General features: G+C 36.5%; 2 protein-coding genes across 3 annotated transcripts; one reads left to right on the top strand and one right to left on the bottom strand.

Annotated features, from left to right (window-relative positions):
- Positions 1–1,363: 1,363 nt before the first annotated feature.
- On the top strand, positions 1,364–7,319 carry LOC130944759 (protein PLASTID TRANSCRIPTIONALLY ACTIVE 10). Its single transcript, XM_057873263.1, has 12 exons — positions 1,364–2,156; positions 2,841–2,900; positions 2,997–3,026; positions 3,667–3,740; positions 4,488–4,569; positions 4,994–5,067; positions 5,167–5,230; positions 5,593–5,685; positions 5,974–6,150; positions 6,232–6,282; positions 6,517–6,668; positions 6,762–7,319. The coding sequence occupies exons 1-12, from the start codon at positions 1,407–1,409 to the stop codon at positions 7,213–7,215; spliced, it is 2,061 nt and encodes a 686-aa protein (XP_057729246.1). The 5' UTR covers positions 1,364–1,406; the 3' UTR covers positions 7,216–7,319.
- Positions 7,320–7,404: 85 nt separating this feature from the next.
- Positions 7,405–14,199, bottom strand: LOC130944758 (transcription factor GTE10-like). Of its 2 annotated transcripts, XM_057873262.1 has the most exons (11): positions 14,007–14,199; positions 12,143–13,474; positions 11,406–11,454; positions 11,062–11,220; positions 10,313–10,383; positions 10,029–10,098; positions 9,829–9,909; positions 9,635–9,750; positions 9,307–9,373; positions 9,044–9,174; positions 7,405–8,414 (listed from the first exon to the last, which is right to left on the bottom strand). In XM_057873262.1, the coding sequence occupies exons 2-11, from the start codon at positions 13,454–13,456 to the stop codon at positions 7,947–7,949; spliced, it is 2,526 nt and encodes an 841-aa protein (XP_057729245.1). In that variant the 5' UTR covers positions 13,457–13,474; positions 14,007–14,199; the 3' UTR covers positions 7,405–7,946. The 2 variants fall into 2 exon arrangements, 1 of the variants encoding a protein (XP_057729245.1); XR_009072149.1 differs by lacking the exon at positions 9,635–9,750 and having other exon boundaries at positions 8,308–8,414; positions 12,143–14,199.
- Positions 14,200–17,221: the final 3,022 nt, after the last annotated feature.

Below are 17,221 nucleotides of genomic sequence, written 5' to 3'. Positions count from 1 at the left end.
TAGTTGAGCATAGTGAGTGAAGTGATACATGCCATTTATATGAATCATCATGATAAAATTCAGTACCATACTCTTTAGACACTTGATCTATTAAGTGGATATGACATAAATGAAGCTACACCATTTATTGAGTGGAGTATTAAGGGAAAGACTCCAATGCAATCTCCTGCTGGAACATTAGCTTGTGTATCTTGAATTTTATTGTTTATTTAACCTTACTCACAAATTAAAGTGTACGCTTATTGATATCCATATATGTAGATAGCAAACTGAGTAACGGGAAGAGTTTGTTTCATAATTTCTTTCGTCAAATATATTTTATTCAGGTACACAACCGATTGGGGCATCTTCTGTCTAATGGTTCAGAAATTTGGAGCAAGCAATATTCATTCAAGTCATCACCTTATCCTTTTATAATACTTCAGATTCAGGTGGTGAATCTGGAGTTTTGGCTCAGACCATGTTTTATGTCCTAGCTGAACCCTTGAATGCCTCATTATAATAACAAGGACAAATCATTTTCACCTTTGGAAACAAACTCAAGTTACATTCAAGAATCAGATACCTTTCTTCTATTATCACCTACCTCCCATCTCTCTCCTTATCTCTTTATTCTATCAATTCCCAAATTCCTTCTTACTTTTTCTTTTTATTCCTTGAGGTCATGGGCTGTAAAGCATTACATAAATTTTGAAAATAAAGGAAACGTAGTTTGTCCGCAAAGAAGAAAATTCAAAATAAAAAATATAAATTTTCTGGTGTTTTGTAAATTTTTCAAAAAAAAAAAAAACGTGTTAAAGGAAGAAAAAAAAGAGATAAAAAAATATTTGGAAATCATTTTAAATAAGTATGTACATGATTTTTTATTAAGTATCTAATTATGTAAAAAATACTAGAATTTTTATTATTTTAGGATAACACAATATTTTAAAAAAATAACACTAAAGTTCTAATTAAAAAAAATATTCTGATAATGAGATTTTCACATCAAAATTATATTATAAATTTTTAGATGGTTAATCAAGTATATTTGGTAAGATATATTAATAATATTGTTTTGGTAGAAAGATATCATTGTCTACGGAAATGGATTCTCTCCATTTTTTTTAACATTGAGAGAATAAAATGTGATATCTTACCTTTAATTTTATAAATGGGACTAAAATTAAATAGAAGAGAAAAAACAAAGGATAAAATCAAATACTGAACACTATCTATTTTTTTTTTTCACCAGAGAAGATCCACTCCTATCATCCACCATATAAAATTGTACAAATAATTTTCTTCTTCAATTTCTTCAAAATAAAACAAAAAATGGGAGAAATTGCATAAAAATTCAGTTGAGAAGAAGTGAAAAGTGGATAGAGTGAGTGAGTGAGTAATACACTACAGACTCTGCAGCAAAAATGCAAAGCCTTGAATCACCTTATCTCTTTTTCTTCACTTTCCCTAAACCCTTAAACCCTCCTTCAACCTCTTCATTCCACCCTCGATACCGTCATCCGCCACCGCCTCTGCGCCTCCACCGCCACCACCCTCCCCTCAAATGCTTCGCCTCCGACGAGTTCCCGGTCGACGAAATCTTACCCGAAAACTTCGTCCACAGGAACAAAGAAACCGAAGACGAAGCTCGCCGCCGAAACTGGATCGACCGCGGTTGGGCGCCATGGGAGGAAATCCTCACTCCCGAAGCCAATTTCGCCCGGAAGAGCCTCAACGAAGGCGAAGAGGTACCTCTGAAAACTCCCGAAGCCATTGAAGCGTTCAACATGCTGAGCCCTAGCTACAGGAAGAAGAAGATGGAGGAATTGGGGATGGACGAGGACGAATTCTCTGAGAAGCAGTTTGAGATCAAAGGGGAGATTCCGGAGCCTATTGAGACGCTTTGGGCGGGTCCTATGGTGGTGCGCTTGGTGCCGCCGAGGGATTGGCCGCCGCGGGGATGGGAGGTGGATAGGGAGGAGCTGGCGTTCATGAGGGAGGCGCATAAGATGCTGGCCAGGAGAGTGAGTTTGGAACAACTTGACGGTGGTGTGATTGTGGATGAAGACTATGATACTGGTGGGCTTGCATTGGATAGGTACAAGGTGTTCTTGAAGCAGTATGAGGAATGGGTTGAAGCTAATAGGGATAGGTTGGAGGAGGAATCTTATCTGGTATTTTTGTTTTCTTACCAATTCAATCCAAATGTTACTTGCTTTAAGTGTTCATGATATTGATATATAGGTTGTGCTTTGTTCTGCTTTGGAGAAAATGATTCTATAACCCAAATGTTTTATGTGATTGCAAAAACTGAAAATTGATTTTTCTATGCTACTATTTTCAGCTTCTGTAATGCAAAAAGAAAAAGTAAGAGAGAAATCCAAATACTGATTATTTTAAAAGATTTATTTAAAATAAGTTGAAGCTTATAATTCATGATAAAGATTGAGTCCATGGATCAAGTGATTAAATACTTATTCTGTTTAAATGAATTCTCTGGGTGAAGACCTTTACCTCATGGTGGATGCCTTGACCAAGATTAGTTGCAGCCTATTTGGTTATGGCATTTAGAACTTTGGATACTAGTGCTTGGGATAAAAAATGAATCATAGATAAATATGTAAAAAAGTAGTATAATAATGTGCTTTTTGTGAGAAACAGCTAAAAAGGAAATTGACTCTCCTTTCTCCACCACAAACCCCCCCCCCCCCCCCCCGGCGAGATATCTAATTTTCTTTTTCCAGTAAGTTTACCTAAATGTTCCCCCTACGTACTCTGGTTTCATCCTGTGTATGACTTTGTTGTTGTTTGGAGTTATGTTGATTGCTGATAAGTGTGTTTTTGTGTCAATGTGACAGCATGACCAAGATTATCACCCTGGTAGGAGGAAAAGAGGGAAAGACTACAAGGAGGGCATGGTAGGATTGGATGAAGTAGCAAATTTTTTGTTTCTTTCAATTTAGGAACATTACAACATGGTGCTCACTGTTTGGATTTTTTAATGTTTTCTGCAGTATGAGCTTCCATTCTATTATCCTGGTCAAGTAAGCCCTCTAGCTCCTGTTTTTCATTTTGATTAATGCTGCAATTTTGTCTTCTAGACACTTTACCTGTTGTCAATTTTCCAAGATTGCATATACTGCAAGTGTTTTTAGGTGTTAGGATGCTTGCATTACCAACCTGCTGATTATGATTTATGAGTTCAAGTGGCTTATAGGGTAAGGGCATATCATTGAAAACCAATTTTGGGGAAACTAATTTCATGGTAGAAGGCTCCTGATGATTTTCTGGTAGCTCTTTGTAGTGACCGTTTCAAGTCTGATCATGAAACTTGGTTGCAATTCTCAGCCGCTGACCAACTCTATGCTTTAGTGGTTTGCAATGATTTTCTTCCGTTTAATAATGATGACTGAATTTTCATGTTCACCTGTTATGATGTCCTAATTTGAACAGTTATATAGTATTAATAACTTAATAGATGATCCTTATGTAATTCATGGTTTGGTTGGCTCTGTTTTATCTCCATGCCTACATATGTTTCGAAACATTTTTTCCAACAAGAACCAAAACTTACCTGAATGTGTATAATTGAGATGCAGGCAATTGTAAATGCCTAACAGCACTTTTCACATATACTATTTGTTATTATGATAATATTAATTACGTAGAATTTCTTCTATGCAGATTTGTGAAGGGATGGTGACAACTTTGCATCTCTATCAAGGGGCATTTGTTGACATTGGCGGCGTATATGAGGGGTAACTACCAATTTTCGCATTGTTCTTTTTAGAATTCTTCGAGTCCTTTCTGTTCAGGATGTTAATTTGCTTAATATTTTGGAATACACACTCAAGTGAACATGTTGCTTCCACTATCATGATGTTGCTAATTGATTAGCTATAAGTTTAGAAAGTAAAAGGTTATTTAATGCATACATGAACAAAATGTAGGGAATTAGTATACAAAAACAAGATGAATTTTCTAAAATGGGAAAAGCAACTTATGAGCATCCATAGCACTTAGATGCTCTAATCTGTTGGCATCAACAACCATGAACGAGGTCAAGCCTTAAGAGACAGATATACTTCATACTTGGGACTATTTAAAGCATTTGAGTTGAGATATTGGATCCATTCTCTTACGGTCTTACTAGAGAAAAAGGAACAGTAGTTTATTTAGAAGATAATAACCATAATCTCTCTTGTTTGGCATGGTTATTGGAAGGATGTCGACACTATTCTATTTTATTTTCAAACAGTCCTTCTGTGTAAAATTTCAAAATGTGATGTTTTCTCTCCAGAAGCCATCAATTATTGCATATTTTATTTACTGTCATAGTGTTGCCATATAACCAGCACACTCATCTTGTTATCATTAGTAACTTAGAGGCTTTAAATATTTTTTGCCTTCCAGTTTTACTATTTGAGCATGTTCCAATTATTTTTATTTATTTATTTTCGCAAGTGTTTTTTTCTGGAAGACTCATATAGCATGATGTATTCTAGGTGGGTTCCCATAAAGAACAATGACTGGTATTGGATCCGCCATCACATAAAAGTGGGTATGCATGTCATGGTTGAAGTTTTGGTGAGTGTTTAAAATCCCAAGTTGATAACTTCCTATATTAGTTGTCACTTGGACTGTATATTATTTTGGCCACTTGGACTGTTCCAAAGATAAAGCTCTTGGCTTATACTACCATTCACGAGATTTCACATTTTGTATTGATGGATTGATAGAAGCTTTTGGCCATGTTCTTATTTATTTATTTTATTTTGTAACTGAGATCAACCCTCTCGCTTTAACCATGCACTTTACCGAACCCTTAACTATTCCTCTAGTTAGGATACATGGTCTATTTGTCTGATTCTATATTGTATGTTTCCTGAGCAATCTGAATAGTCATTATAGTTTTTTCACTATAGTATTAAGTTTCCCTCGTGTACAAATATCATCATAATTTTTTTGAATCAATTTTATTTAATAGTGTTTGTATTTTTTTTTTTGGCAGGCAAAGCGAGATCCCTACCGTTTCCGGTTTCCGATCGAACTTCGGTTTGTCCATCCAAATATAGATCATCTGATGTATGATTATCTATTTGCAATATTCAGCTTTCTATAAGTATTTGATATTTATTTTGATTAGATTGAGGCATCATATTCAACTTGTGTTTTATATTTCAGCTTTAACAGATTCGAGTACCCACCAATATTTCAACGTAACGATACTAACCCAGATGAAATACGGGTTTGTGTCTTTCCCTCGTTATGCAAGTTGACTGCAATCTTGTTAAAGAAAAAGTATTTCACAAACACTGATCTCTAAGGATTCGTGACATTTATCTATATCTAAGAACTTTTAATTGAAAATGTTTTCACAAAGTTGATTGCAAAGTGTAACTTTCCACAATGATGTAATTTAATCATGGATTCTGCACATGATATTAGAATTGTAACTCAATTGAATTAGGCCAGATTGTTCAATTGACTTTGTTAAGTGTCTTAATTTCATGGTTATTTAAAAAGGTGGCAGTAATGATTTAATGTTTCAAAAGCATTGGTTGACCTTATCATAGTTGTTCTCTTGATTTTATATTTTGAAATTTGCAGCGAGACTGTGGAAGGCCTCCCATTCCTAGGAAAGATCCTGGAGACAAGCCGGAGGAAGAACCTTTGTTGTCAGATCACCCATATGTTGGCAAGGTTAATTAGATGCACCTCTGTTTAAAATTTTATTCCATTTTGGAATTGGAGTATTTTGGCAAATCAATGTTGTCAAATCTTATATAATTCCTAAAAGCTTATGCTAGTTATCTTAACAACATTCATGAAAATGTAAGTATGCGCCGTGCAGAATCATCCTTCAGGACATGGGATATGACCTTTGTCCTGTCTCCACCCTCATCATTCATCCACATTCAAGTTCTCTCTGGTTGGTCCATCTTTACCTGACATCATCACTAACTAGTAACTACTACATTTCTTTTGCAGTTATGGCAGATTAATGCAGCTGAGCAAATGATTTTGACGGATATGGAGGTTAATCCAGATAAATATAAAGGCAAAAAGCTGTCAGAGTTGACTGATGAAGAAGACTTTGATGAACAAAATTCTGTTCAGCATACAGAAGTCAAATATAAGAACACAATATTACCCAAGACTATTCTGGTTAGTGATATTTTTATGAGATTGCATGCATCTGGCTGCTTATGTTTTTTTATTTACTTCTTGTTTCTGATACTTTGGCAGAAAGTAAGTGTCAAAGAGCTTGACTTAGAGGCTGCATTTGCTGAGCGTCAGGTAAGCTTCCAACCTCCCCAGCCTTTATTTAAAATAAGGTTTTTGTGTTGCTGTTGGTACCACATATTATATGGCTGGTTTGAGAGTTCAACGTTGTAAGGGTCACTTAAAATTTGTTGGGCATAATGAAACAAAAGCGCCAAAACATAAGTTCACTGAATATGCCTCATTTCCCCCCTCAAATTATCGTTCAAATTTCTATTACCCATATGGCTTGCACCTTTTCGGATGCAGCACCATAATAAACAATTTGCGGAAGCAAAAGCCAGAGGCGAGGAGTACGAAGTTTCCAAATTAAGGCGTCACATCGAGATGGATGAGTATGATGCCATGCATTGGCGCAGATCATTTGAGGAAAGAGAAGCCTTGCTTAGAGACGTCAGCTGGTAATGTTGTGTTGATGTTTTCAAATGGATTCCCTGTTATTACAGATCTTTCTATTCAAAATGTTTCTTCTCCCTTGTTTTTCATCTTATCAGTCGCAAAGCGCTTGGTCTGCCATTGGAAGAACCAGGAAGGTATGTGGATGCCAGTCACTTTGGTAAAGACCAATTTGATCCTGAAAATCCTTTATATCGTTATGATTATTGGGGAGAACCCAAGAATTCAGAGAAGAGCAGGCTAGAACGCATAGCAGATCAACATAACAAATCAATTGTGGGGAAGGGCACTGTTTGGTATGAGATGTCATACGAAGACTGCATCAAGCAACAAGAAGTAAGAAAAGCCCAGGCCAAGAGAGAGAGGGAAGAAGAACGGAGGAATGCAGATAACAAGCAAGATCAGGGATCAAATGAGGACGAAGACTCTGATTCTGATGACGACTTTGACTTTAGCCTGCTGAGAAATGTAGATGGCAACTTGTCTGAACAGATTCATGTTAATGGAACCGAGTCTTTCAAAATGTCAGACGAGGGTATGTTTGAGGAGTGAGGCTATAATCATAATGTATTGAGAAATGTGCATAAATTTTTGGCGGTGTAGGAACTCTATGCAGTAAACTTCAGCATGTGATTTTAATGAAATTGGTTGTATTATCCACTGTCTTTCATGAATTATTTGTAATTTATTCATTGGGTTGGGTTGGGTAGGAAATTTGCAAAAGCTCGCAATCCCCATAAACATGCTAATGATCCTATTCATTTCGATACGAAAAATGTACAAATAACATCTAAAATATGCAACCTAGTTTGCCTCATCACACTAAAGCCATCCTCTCACAACCACCACAAGCAACTTTAAAGATTGAAATAAATAGAAAGAATCGATTTTAACCTCTGTTCTAACATATTTTACTTTGCAACTGAGGCTAACTAGTCAAGGTGATGCATAAACTCGTTGCAAAGGAGTTACTTCTTGCAAGCAAAATTGGCACACTTCCCATCTACACATCAAACCCCTACAATAAATGCGGTCTACCTTGGTATACCACATTTTTAAACTGTTTCCCAAACTAAAACTAATATTGAAGAGAGCCCAAACCAAATCCAATGTCCAGGCAGTCCAGCCATAAACTTTTACTATACCATCTTCAAACTTGTCAAGGAGACAGCTCATCTTCTAACTTACAGGGGTGCTGGAAAAACGAGCACCCTGTAACCCTACAACTGTTCCTCAGAACCACCAAATTCTTGCATGAGCGAGAAGGAAAACAAAGGGACAGATCAGTCAATTTCTCCTTCTTCAACATCATTTGATTTCCCAGCAGCACGTTGAGATGGTTGTTCCTCCAAATCTTCATCATCATCCTTCATGTATAATCCCAACTGCTCTAAGGGATTACCCTCCTGTTTGGAGCTATCCAATCCACTTTCAGGATGATCTGGATTTGTCTCGTCTTTGAAAATTGGTAACTGTTCACCAGGAGCAGCACTAGCCGTCTCTTCATCTTTTGGTTGTCCTGCAGCACCCTGAGGCAGTTCTTCATCCAAATCCTCATCATCGTCCTTCATATACAATCCTAGCTGTTCTAAAGGATTTCCCTGTAGCTTGAAACTACCCAATCTACTTTGTAGAGGATCTGGGCTCGCCTCTTCTATGTAGCTTGGGAACTGTTCACCTTGTACAGCACTCAGCATCTCCAGATCTTCCAAAAATTGACTGCCCTCGTTGATGTCAACAGTTTTCTCCATCTAAAAAAGTCACCATTCAGTGAGAACAAAAGAAGCTCAATTTGTATCACAACATATGAACTACAAGATATTAGTGTTATGCACTAGTGGATTAATCCCTATTAGTACACCCTTTTATTTAGTGACAACTGTGAGATTAGTCAAAGACAGTAAATATTTTTCTCTACTTTAGGTGGGCTTGATTCAAGTCTTGAAAATAGCCACACACACACACACACATATATATCATGTAGAGTATTTTAGGAAGAAAATTACAAATCCCATCCAATCCCCTTTATAAAAAATAGATGGATGATACCAGAATCAATTGCATGATTTTACAATGTCTCATTGCAAATTCTTTGTAAAATAGAGAAAATAATAATTGTGGGGAACAATGAAGTTAGTTTGGAGACATTAAGATTTTTAAATCTTTTGGATTACCTATTGACTTGTGGGATAGAATACAAATCTCGGAATCACTTTCTAACTCTCTTAAGGGAGATTATGTTACTGATTTACATAGGGACTTTGGAATTGTCTGCTATTGTTCACTGCTATTCTTTAGGACCCCACAGAGGCTTTCTTAAGGAACTGTATGTTTCATGTTTCTTATTGATTTACATTTTCTACCCCTCTTTAGAAGTTACCTTTTGCAATGCCAACCGAGCTGCTTCTCTCTCTTGTTCCCTCTTCTTCTTAGCTTCAGCTGCAGCTACTGCTTCAGCTTTCCTCCGAGCCTCTTCTGCAGCTTTTGCCTCTGCCTGCAACCGTGCTTTCTCTACAGATGCAAACCAAATTGAAAAAGATAAATTAGTAAAACGATGCAAACCTTGAAAAAGTAGAATTTGAGAAAATTAGACTACAGGTACCACAGAATGAGTATTACAAGGTTCAAAAAGCAGAAACACACCTTCCTTCTGCCTCCTTTCAAGTTCTTCTCTCTCCATCCTAAGTTTTTCTGGATCCTGCTTTTCGGCCTGAGATCAAAGGTGGAACCAATTAGACCAGATTTTAAAAACCACTTGCATTAATGTTGGCAAGGCTTTTATCAAAGGTGGTAATGATGGTAATTACCAGATTAGAAACCTGTGAAGTGAAAGAACTTTATTGGTGAGAAAAGAAAAATTAAAAACTTCGAATTTTTTTTTTTTTAGATGTACCGAGTTGAGAGCCAACAGACTTGTTTCCAAGAGTAGGGTACAAAAATCTCTAGCTACCACATTACCACCTTAACAAACCTTTTCAAGAGCCTTCTCTCGAGCTTTAAGAATAGTGTCAGCAAACCGGCTCCTTAGTAAAGCTGCCCGGTAGAGCTTGTCGGGAGAGACTTGCCTCTGAGGTGGAGCACTCTCCCCTAAAATGTTATATTACGAAGGGTGAGATCATGCCCCCAAAACTAAGAGCAGACAGTTTCTTCATGTTTCAAGCTTACCCTCTTGAAGGCTTTCTGGCTCAGTAGTCACTAGTTTGGTCTGCGAATCCTTTTCGGCTTGACCATCCACATTAATTGAATCTATACATGAAAGAGAGCTATAAGGCAACAATTCCTGGACCATCTTCAATTCCTCATCAAAAGAAATGCCTAAGATGAAAATATACACACGATTAAAAAACACCAACTTAGGGACTCACCCTTTTCGGACTCAGAATTACCAGGATCCTGTCTGTTTTGATTGGAAATAAAGACAGGCCCTACATTTTCCTGCAATATTGTTCAGAAATGAAGGTTCATTAAAAATAGTAGGGGTACATTGCAAACAACTAGGAATTAATAAAATTTCAGCAGTCTGTTCATAGACATTGTTTATGATGGGATATTATATAAGTGTCTAATACACATGTAACCATCCCCACCTAATAAAAAGGGAGATGGATCGACACCATATTATTAGACAACTCATGGATATCCCTTTTACCTTGGCACTAGGAGGATCTGGGGATTTGGCAGTGTCTAACTCACTAGCCGAGGAACTAGCTGAGTCTGAATCTGTCACGCAACAAAGTTGTATAAGAAAAGCATATTCCAGATCCAACATACAGAGAAATTCATTATCAAGGGTTATATTGCCTTCATCTTGAGATAAGAACTGAATTTTAAAGAATACTCTACGAAATGTCTTGCAAAAGTGCAATGTTCAATCATCACATTATCTAAAATCCTCAATCTCATTTATAGAAAATAAAAAATAGTAAAACCATAAACATAACCTATCGTGAGATTTTCTTTTATCCAATAATTAGAACATAAAAATAACAGTCAACACTGTCCGGGTAACAAAAAATGTGCAATTAAAAATAAAATATCTAAGAAATCCTACTGATGCAGATAAATAGAGACTAGGTTGTTTTCTAGGAGTCAAATCTAACACAAAATTAATGTTAAAAGACTAGTCTAGTTACAGAACATAAGAATATTAGAAGGACCAAGTTCTGGAGGCAATTGCTTGGACAAGAGAAGGCTTTTTTTGCTGCTTTTTCTTTTCTTGGTTTTTTTTTTGGGGGGGGGGGGGGGGGGGGGTGTTCAGATATCATATGCAAGGACATACTAATACTCAATGAACAATAAGGGAGTCCACAACAAGAAAATACAGATCAAATTACAAATTATCAGAAGACTAAACTCATTGTGATATGAGAAATAAGAAAAGTAAGCAGCTACACAAACCACTGGAAGAAGAGCCAGATTCACTACTGGAGCTACTTGAACTACTGCATTTAGTGTTTCTGTTGGCACCATCTTTCTCAATCTCTACTGGAGGATAATTTGAAACAGGAGGATCATTCACACCAACAATGTCCACATCCTCCTCAACTTGATCATTACCTGCATTTGCACAGTGAACTTCAAGAATTACAAGTAGTTTCAATAATGAACTTATCATATGAACCCAAATAAAAAAAAAGATAACTAAAAAAATAATGTATATAAAAAAAGATCAACTTATCATAGACATGTCTATCATCAAGATATAACCAGGAAAAAAGAAAAAAACAACAAATCAAATATACCTTTAGGTGGTTGCATTGACGAGTTGCTAAACCCAGATTCATTCACAAGCTGCACAAAGATCAATCAAGCAAACAAAAACCATTAGCCTGAATGATACACATGCCATAGATTATTTAAAGACATGCACTATATTATGCACATCGTGATAGTACAGCACACAAAGAAAAACATAAGACTAAATCACAGATTTGCTCCAAATATTTCATTTCTAAAAATGTTGAATTTGCACTAGTACAACTGTTAGATTGAATTTGCATATCAAAAGATCACAAATTTAAGCACTATATAGGTCCATTTAATTCTTAATATTAATATTTTGAAATATAAACATCAACCAGTTGACTGGATTTTTCCAAATGTCCACTTTATCTTTTTGTTTGACAACATGACGGACTATCCAACAAAAAGTCAATCCCAGCTGTATTAAATTTTTAATATTAATATTTTGAAATATAAACATCAACCAGTTGATTGGATTTTTTCAAATGCCCACTTCTATCTTTTAGTTTGACATCATGACGGACTATCCAACAGATAGGTTACACAAAAAGGCAATCCCAGCTGTATACATCTGTGACACTTGATAGATGAAAATACCCACCCTATATGAGCAAATACACAAGTCCTATAACTAACACACACACACACACACACACACAGAGAGAGACAGACAGACAGAGAGAGAGAGAGAGAGAGAGAGAGAGAGAGAGAGAGAGAGAGAGAGAGAGAGACGGACCTCCATTTCACTCTGTCTCGCTTTGGCCATGGATTTTTGCTTCTCCAGCACATAATCATCAAGAAGCTTCCGCAATTTGAATAAGGTATCATCACTTAGGGCATCAATGTCAATCTCAATCTCATCATCATTGGCCTGACCTGAACCATAACTTTGCTCTTTCAAGAAGTCAACAATGGTTTCGGGCAACTCTCCAAGCATTGCCTCCAACTCCATACTCAATTTATGCTTCTCCTCATCACTCATGGTTCTTTTAACAGGCTCTGGTTTCACTTTAGTTTCTTTCGGGGTAATTTTATTCTTTTTCATGGGAGGAATTTGGTTAAAATTTCCAGTTTCTACATAAGCAGTTGGCTTTGATGGCTCAGAACGAGCACTGTTCATGGCAGGAAGTTTCTTCTCTATCGGCTTCCATTTCGTTTCAAACATCTTACTAAGAGTCTCTGCCATGAGGTGTACATCATTCCCAGGAGGATTATAAGTCATTGCGTTTGAAAAAGTTAGCCGTACATCTGCAGCAAACTCCATAGGACTTGAATATTTACCAGACGTTATTCTATTCTTCACTGTACCCAAATCCATGGGATGTTTGATGACATTGAAATAATCCGGAATGTTCAATTTAACAACATCAACTGGTGTGTTAAAAACCCAACTAAACTGATGGGACATCAACCGGTTAAGTAATGTCTCGCACGGTTTCATCAATGCAGCTAATGAAGAATCAGCAGGTTTTGCATGCTCAAACTGCCCAGACATACTTTTTTTGGTCTTTGGACCGTTATGTCCTGGTAAGGGCCTTTTCTTACCCTGTGGCACCGATGCTTCTTGTGTTCTATACTTGCTCTCAGGCTGAGGTCTTTTCTGTCCCGCACTGCAGCCCCTAATATCGCCAGGGGAAGTTAATGCAACAACATTCGGCTTCATACCATCAACTTTCTTCTGAAGTTCCCTTACACGTTCGAGCTCCCGTGCTAACCTCTGTTTCAAGTCCTTCCTCTCGAAATCTGACATCTTTGACAATTTGAAATGCTGGAATGGCACATCAAAATCACCATAACCATCAGCAATCAATCCAATGCATTTCCTCTTTGGCGCAAAAGAATTTGCCGAAGCTGTCAGTTCCATATCAACCCGTCCGGAGCTACCCAACCCCTCTGATTCACCCATAGTCTCCACCGCATGTCGAAAATCCGGAACAAATCCAGTAGAAAAGCCTTTGGAGTATTTCCTAGACTTGCCCATTGTCTGTGAGTGAGAGTACAACCTGGATTGCTTTTGCCCAGCAAAGTCTATTGGTACAGTTGGTGCCATAGCATAAGCTCACAATAACTGCACATATCAACTACAACAATATGAAACATGTTCTTCTCCCACACCACACGGCAATCTCTGAATAAGACCCAAATTCTCAGAAGCACAAATCAAGTCTAATCTCCAAATCTTAATGCAACACAGCACTACAAAACCCAATGGTGGGTGTTCTTCTCTCATTACCTATCCAATCCACTAAAAGTTCTTTATTCTCCACAACTTGATCCTCAAAAATAAAAATAGCTGGTCCAATCAAATAAAGCCAGTTTCTTCCTATTCAAAAAATGCAGAACCTCTATGCGAGTACCAACTAGTATATAGAGGGAAAGCCACACTATGAAGAAACCCTCCTTTTCTATTTATTTACCTCTTCCCCCAAAATAGAGCACAATATTATTACAAAGCAATCGAAAGAATGTAATAGGTAAAAGAAACTAACGGAATCATAAACCCTAGATCGATAAGGATGTAGAGAAAATGCGGCGACGGAAGCAAATAGAAAGAACGAAAAATCTCGAAACCCTAAGTATAAATCCAATTCGAAGAAAACCTGGATCTCAATCACCGAGCACGCATGAAATGCAATGAGCCACAAACCCTAACAGAATAAGAAGAAGAAGAATGAGAAGAAGAAGCAGCCTTTTCTCTGTGTGAACGAACGAGATAGAGAGAGAAAATTAAGAGAGCGAAAGAGAGAGAGAACGAAAAAACGAAACGAAACGAAATCTACAGAGCGAAGGCTGTGAGATCGCTGGTTTAGTTGTTTCGCTTTCTCTTCTCTCTACTTAAAGCCACGCTACAACCTTCCCCGCCGCTGCTGAGAAGATCTCAGCCGTTCAAACATTTTTCACACGACTGCATATCTGACGGCACATATTTTTGGGGTGTTTTTGCGTGTTAGTCCTTTCCACTTTCGCCACGTGGAATGTGAAATGTGGACCCTCTTTGATTAATCAGAGTTTTAACCACAAACACAACACACTCCTGTCCTCTCAACTAGTCTCTTAATTCTTCATTTAAATATTTTTTTTCCATGAAATTGGTATGTTAATTGTGTTTGAGTTTGAGTTTCTAAACCAACTTGAAGAAAAATTAAAAAGTTTGGAGTTTCACAATCACAAGCATAGGAAAGTCTATCATTCTCGTAATATTGTGTTTCCATATAAAACTATCTATTAACTACTATAATTCATTAATGTATTTTTATTTTCTTAAATTTAGTTTAAATTTATACTAAAAATAGAAAAAGTTAAATTGATAAGTACATACTCTATTGATATTTTCTAAAAATATTTTATTATGCTGACATATGTTTTCAGTATGGTATATTGTCTTTATGTGGCAGTATTAAAAGACGACGCATGATATAAGAGTAGTTATAAAAAAAAAGTAGATCATTATGTAATAATTAAATTTTTTTTTTGGTCATGATGTAGTAATTAATTTTATAACTAAATGTTGAAGTAATGGGCCGATCATTTGTGAACTCTTACGAATTTTTTTGTTTTGAAATATATAATTTAACCAAAAATAGCTATTTGAGTTAGGCTTTTTGTTATCTTATGAATTGACGTGAGTAAAAGGCGAATAATGTAAACAGTGCAACTAGATATCTTTTAAATATTATCCTATCATTCTTACGATATTGTGTTTCATACAAAACTATCTATTAACTACTATGAGTCATTAACGCATCGTTATTTTCTTAAAATTTAATTTAAATTTATACTAAAAATAAAAAAGTTAGATTGATAGGTACACAATCTATTAATATTTTTTTTGAAAAATTCTATCATACTGACGTATTCTAGCAATATGAGAGGACGACGCATGGGCATAAGAGCGGTTGTGGAACAGAGAAGTAGAGGTGTCCTGTTTTGCATGTGAGAGTCATTGTATAAAAATTTCTTTTGTATGTGAGAGTCATTATTATATGAAAAATTCTATCTTATATGTTTTCAGCATGGTGTATTGTCTTTACGCATGGACATGAGAGTGGTGTGAAATGGAGAACTGGAGGTGTCCTAATTCGCGTGTAAGAGTCATTATGTGATAATTAGTTTTATAATTAAATATTGAAGTAATGGACTCATTATTTGTGGACTGGAAATTTTTTGTTTTGAAAAGTATAATTTAGCCAAAAAAAATTTCGGTTAGGCTTTTTGTTATCCAGTGAATTGATGTAAGTAGCAGGCGTATAATATAAGCACTGTAATTAGATATCTTTTAAATATTGTCCTTTATTCAGCTTTTAGAAGAAAAAGAAAATAAAAAGTAAGTAATTTTCCAAACCCTCATTCAAACACCCCCTTTGCCATAACTTCCTCATCCGAGCTCTGATCGCCACACCGTTTGCGTCCACGAGTCCACCGCATCGAGCTCTACAATTCTATCAGATCAATTTCATTGGTAAGCTTCTCTCTCAATTCAGTTTCTCTATCCCTATTGATTTTCAAATATTAGGTATGTGAGTATTGAGATTTTGGTTCTCTTGTGTTATAGGACCCGATTAGTTTGAGAAAAATGCTCATCTTTGCTCATTTGGCACTTGGGTACGGTAAGGATCCTTAACCCCTAATTAATTCTTGGATTTAGTGAGCTGGAAATTAAATTGGGTATGTGTATATATGACAATTGTGTTAGGTGTATGAGTATATGTGAGATGGAGTAAGAATTGAATATACTAGAGACTTGATTGGAAACTTGAGATGCTGAATTGTGGCAAGGAAGGCTTGAAAGCTTGCTTTGTGGAGGTATCTTGGATTATACGCGAAAATCGGTCAAGGTATGGTTTAGGTTTCGCGTATTTAATATGTAATATTTTGTGAAAACTTAGGTTAGGTGACCATCGGATAAGTTGGAACGTATGTGTATAATTATTGCTTAGTGCTCTTGAGAAGAAGTAGGTTTCGGTGTTGGTGCTTGTTGACCATAGGATAAATGATGAATTTGGTGATTAATTACTTGAGGACAAGTATATATATAAGTCTTGAATTCGTGAATTATGATTCTGTTAGTGTATATTGGAAGTGTATGTATGATATTGTTGATTTGGGGATATGGTTTACTATGGAGATTGTTATGGTGTTGAGGAACATGTGCTTGTTAATGATTTGCAGGTTTGGTATTGAGTTGAGAATGACTTTTAATGAAAATGAGGTTTTGAAGGGTTTGTAAAACTTGGTTTTTGGCCGAACTTCGGCGGGTCATAACTGGAGCTTCAGATTTCGGTTGGAGGTGGAATTTATTTTCAACTAAAAGATGATTTTACAAGCTTTTGGACGGTATAAATTTTGTTAAAAACGGAATTTTGTAGCAAAAGTTATTAGCGTCGGAAGTTAGGGTGTGGATTATGTGTTATACAGGTGGGCAAAGTAAATTTCTGGGCATTATGCAGCTTTTTGGGTGAACTGTGCTTTTTTTTAGCAACGTACGCCCACGCGTGCGCGTGGCATGGTATTTTAAACTGCGCATGCGCGAGTAGCCCATGCGTGTGCGTGATGAGCCAACATGCATGACCACACGTACGCATGACCCACGCGTACGCGTGACATGATGTTCTCAGCTACGCGTACGCATGGTAAGAGAATGCGCGCGCGTGCTACCCTTTTTTCTGCAAAACTGGTTTATATGTTTTAAAATCAATTTCAGACTTCCAAACCTCTATTTTCACTCTCGTAGTCATAAAAAGTGATATTAAGCCTAGTAATTAGCTGAAGTTAGGAAATAGAGATAATTTGGGAATAAAGTCAAGGGTAAAAATGA

The sequence above is a fragment of the Arachis stenosperma genome, chromosome 8 (assembly GCF_014773155.1).
Source record: "Arachis stenosperma cultivar V10309 chromosome 8, arast.V10309.gnm1.PFL2, whole genome shotgun sequence".
NCBI lineage: Eukaryota > Viridiplantae > Streptophyta > Magnoliopsida > Fabales > Fabaceae > Arachis > Arachis stenosperma.
The sequence above is the reverse complement of the archived record's forward strand: the minus strand, read 5'-3'. Positions and strand labels throughout refer to the sequence as shown.

Bases quoted from the DNA above. Each gene is read 5' to 3' on its own strand.
- LOC130944758 (XM_057873262.1), bottom strand. From the start codon at position 13,456: ATGGCACCAACTGTACCAATAGACTTTGCTGGGCAAAAGCAATCCAGG. The intron at 11,221-11,405 runs GTATATTTGATT...GTGCAAATGCAG, and splicing joins GTCAATGCAACCACCTAAAG to GTAATGATCAAGTTGAGGAG. The intron at 9,751-9,828 runs GTAAGCTTGAAA...ATAACATTTTAG, and splicing joins GCCAGAAAGCCTTCAAGAGG to GGGAGAGTGCTCCACCTCAG.
- LOC130944759 (XM_057873263.1), top strand. From the start codon at position 1,407: ATGCAAAGCCTTGAATCACCTTATCTCTTTTTCTTCACTTTCCCTAAA. The intron at 3,741-4,487 runs GTAACTACCAAT...GATGTATTCTAG, and splicing joins ATTGGCGGCGTATATGAGGG to GTGGGTTCCCATAAAGAACA. The intron at 4,570-4,993 runs GTGAGTGTTTAA...TTTTTTTGGCAG, and splicing joins ATGTCATGGTTGAAGTTTTG to GCAAAGCGAGATCCCTACCG.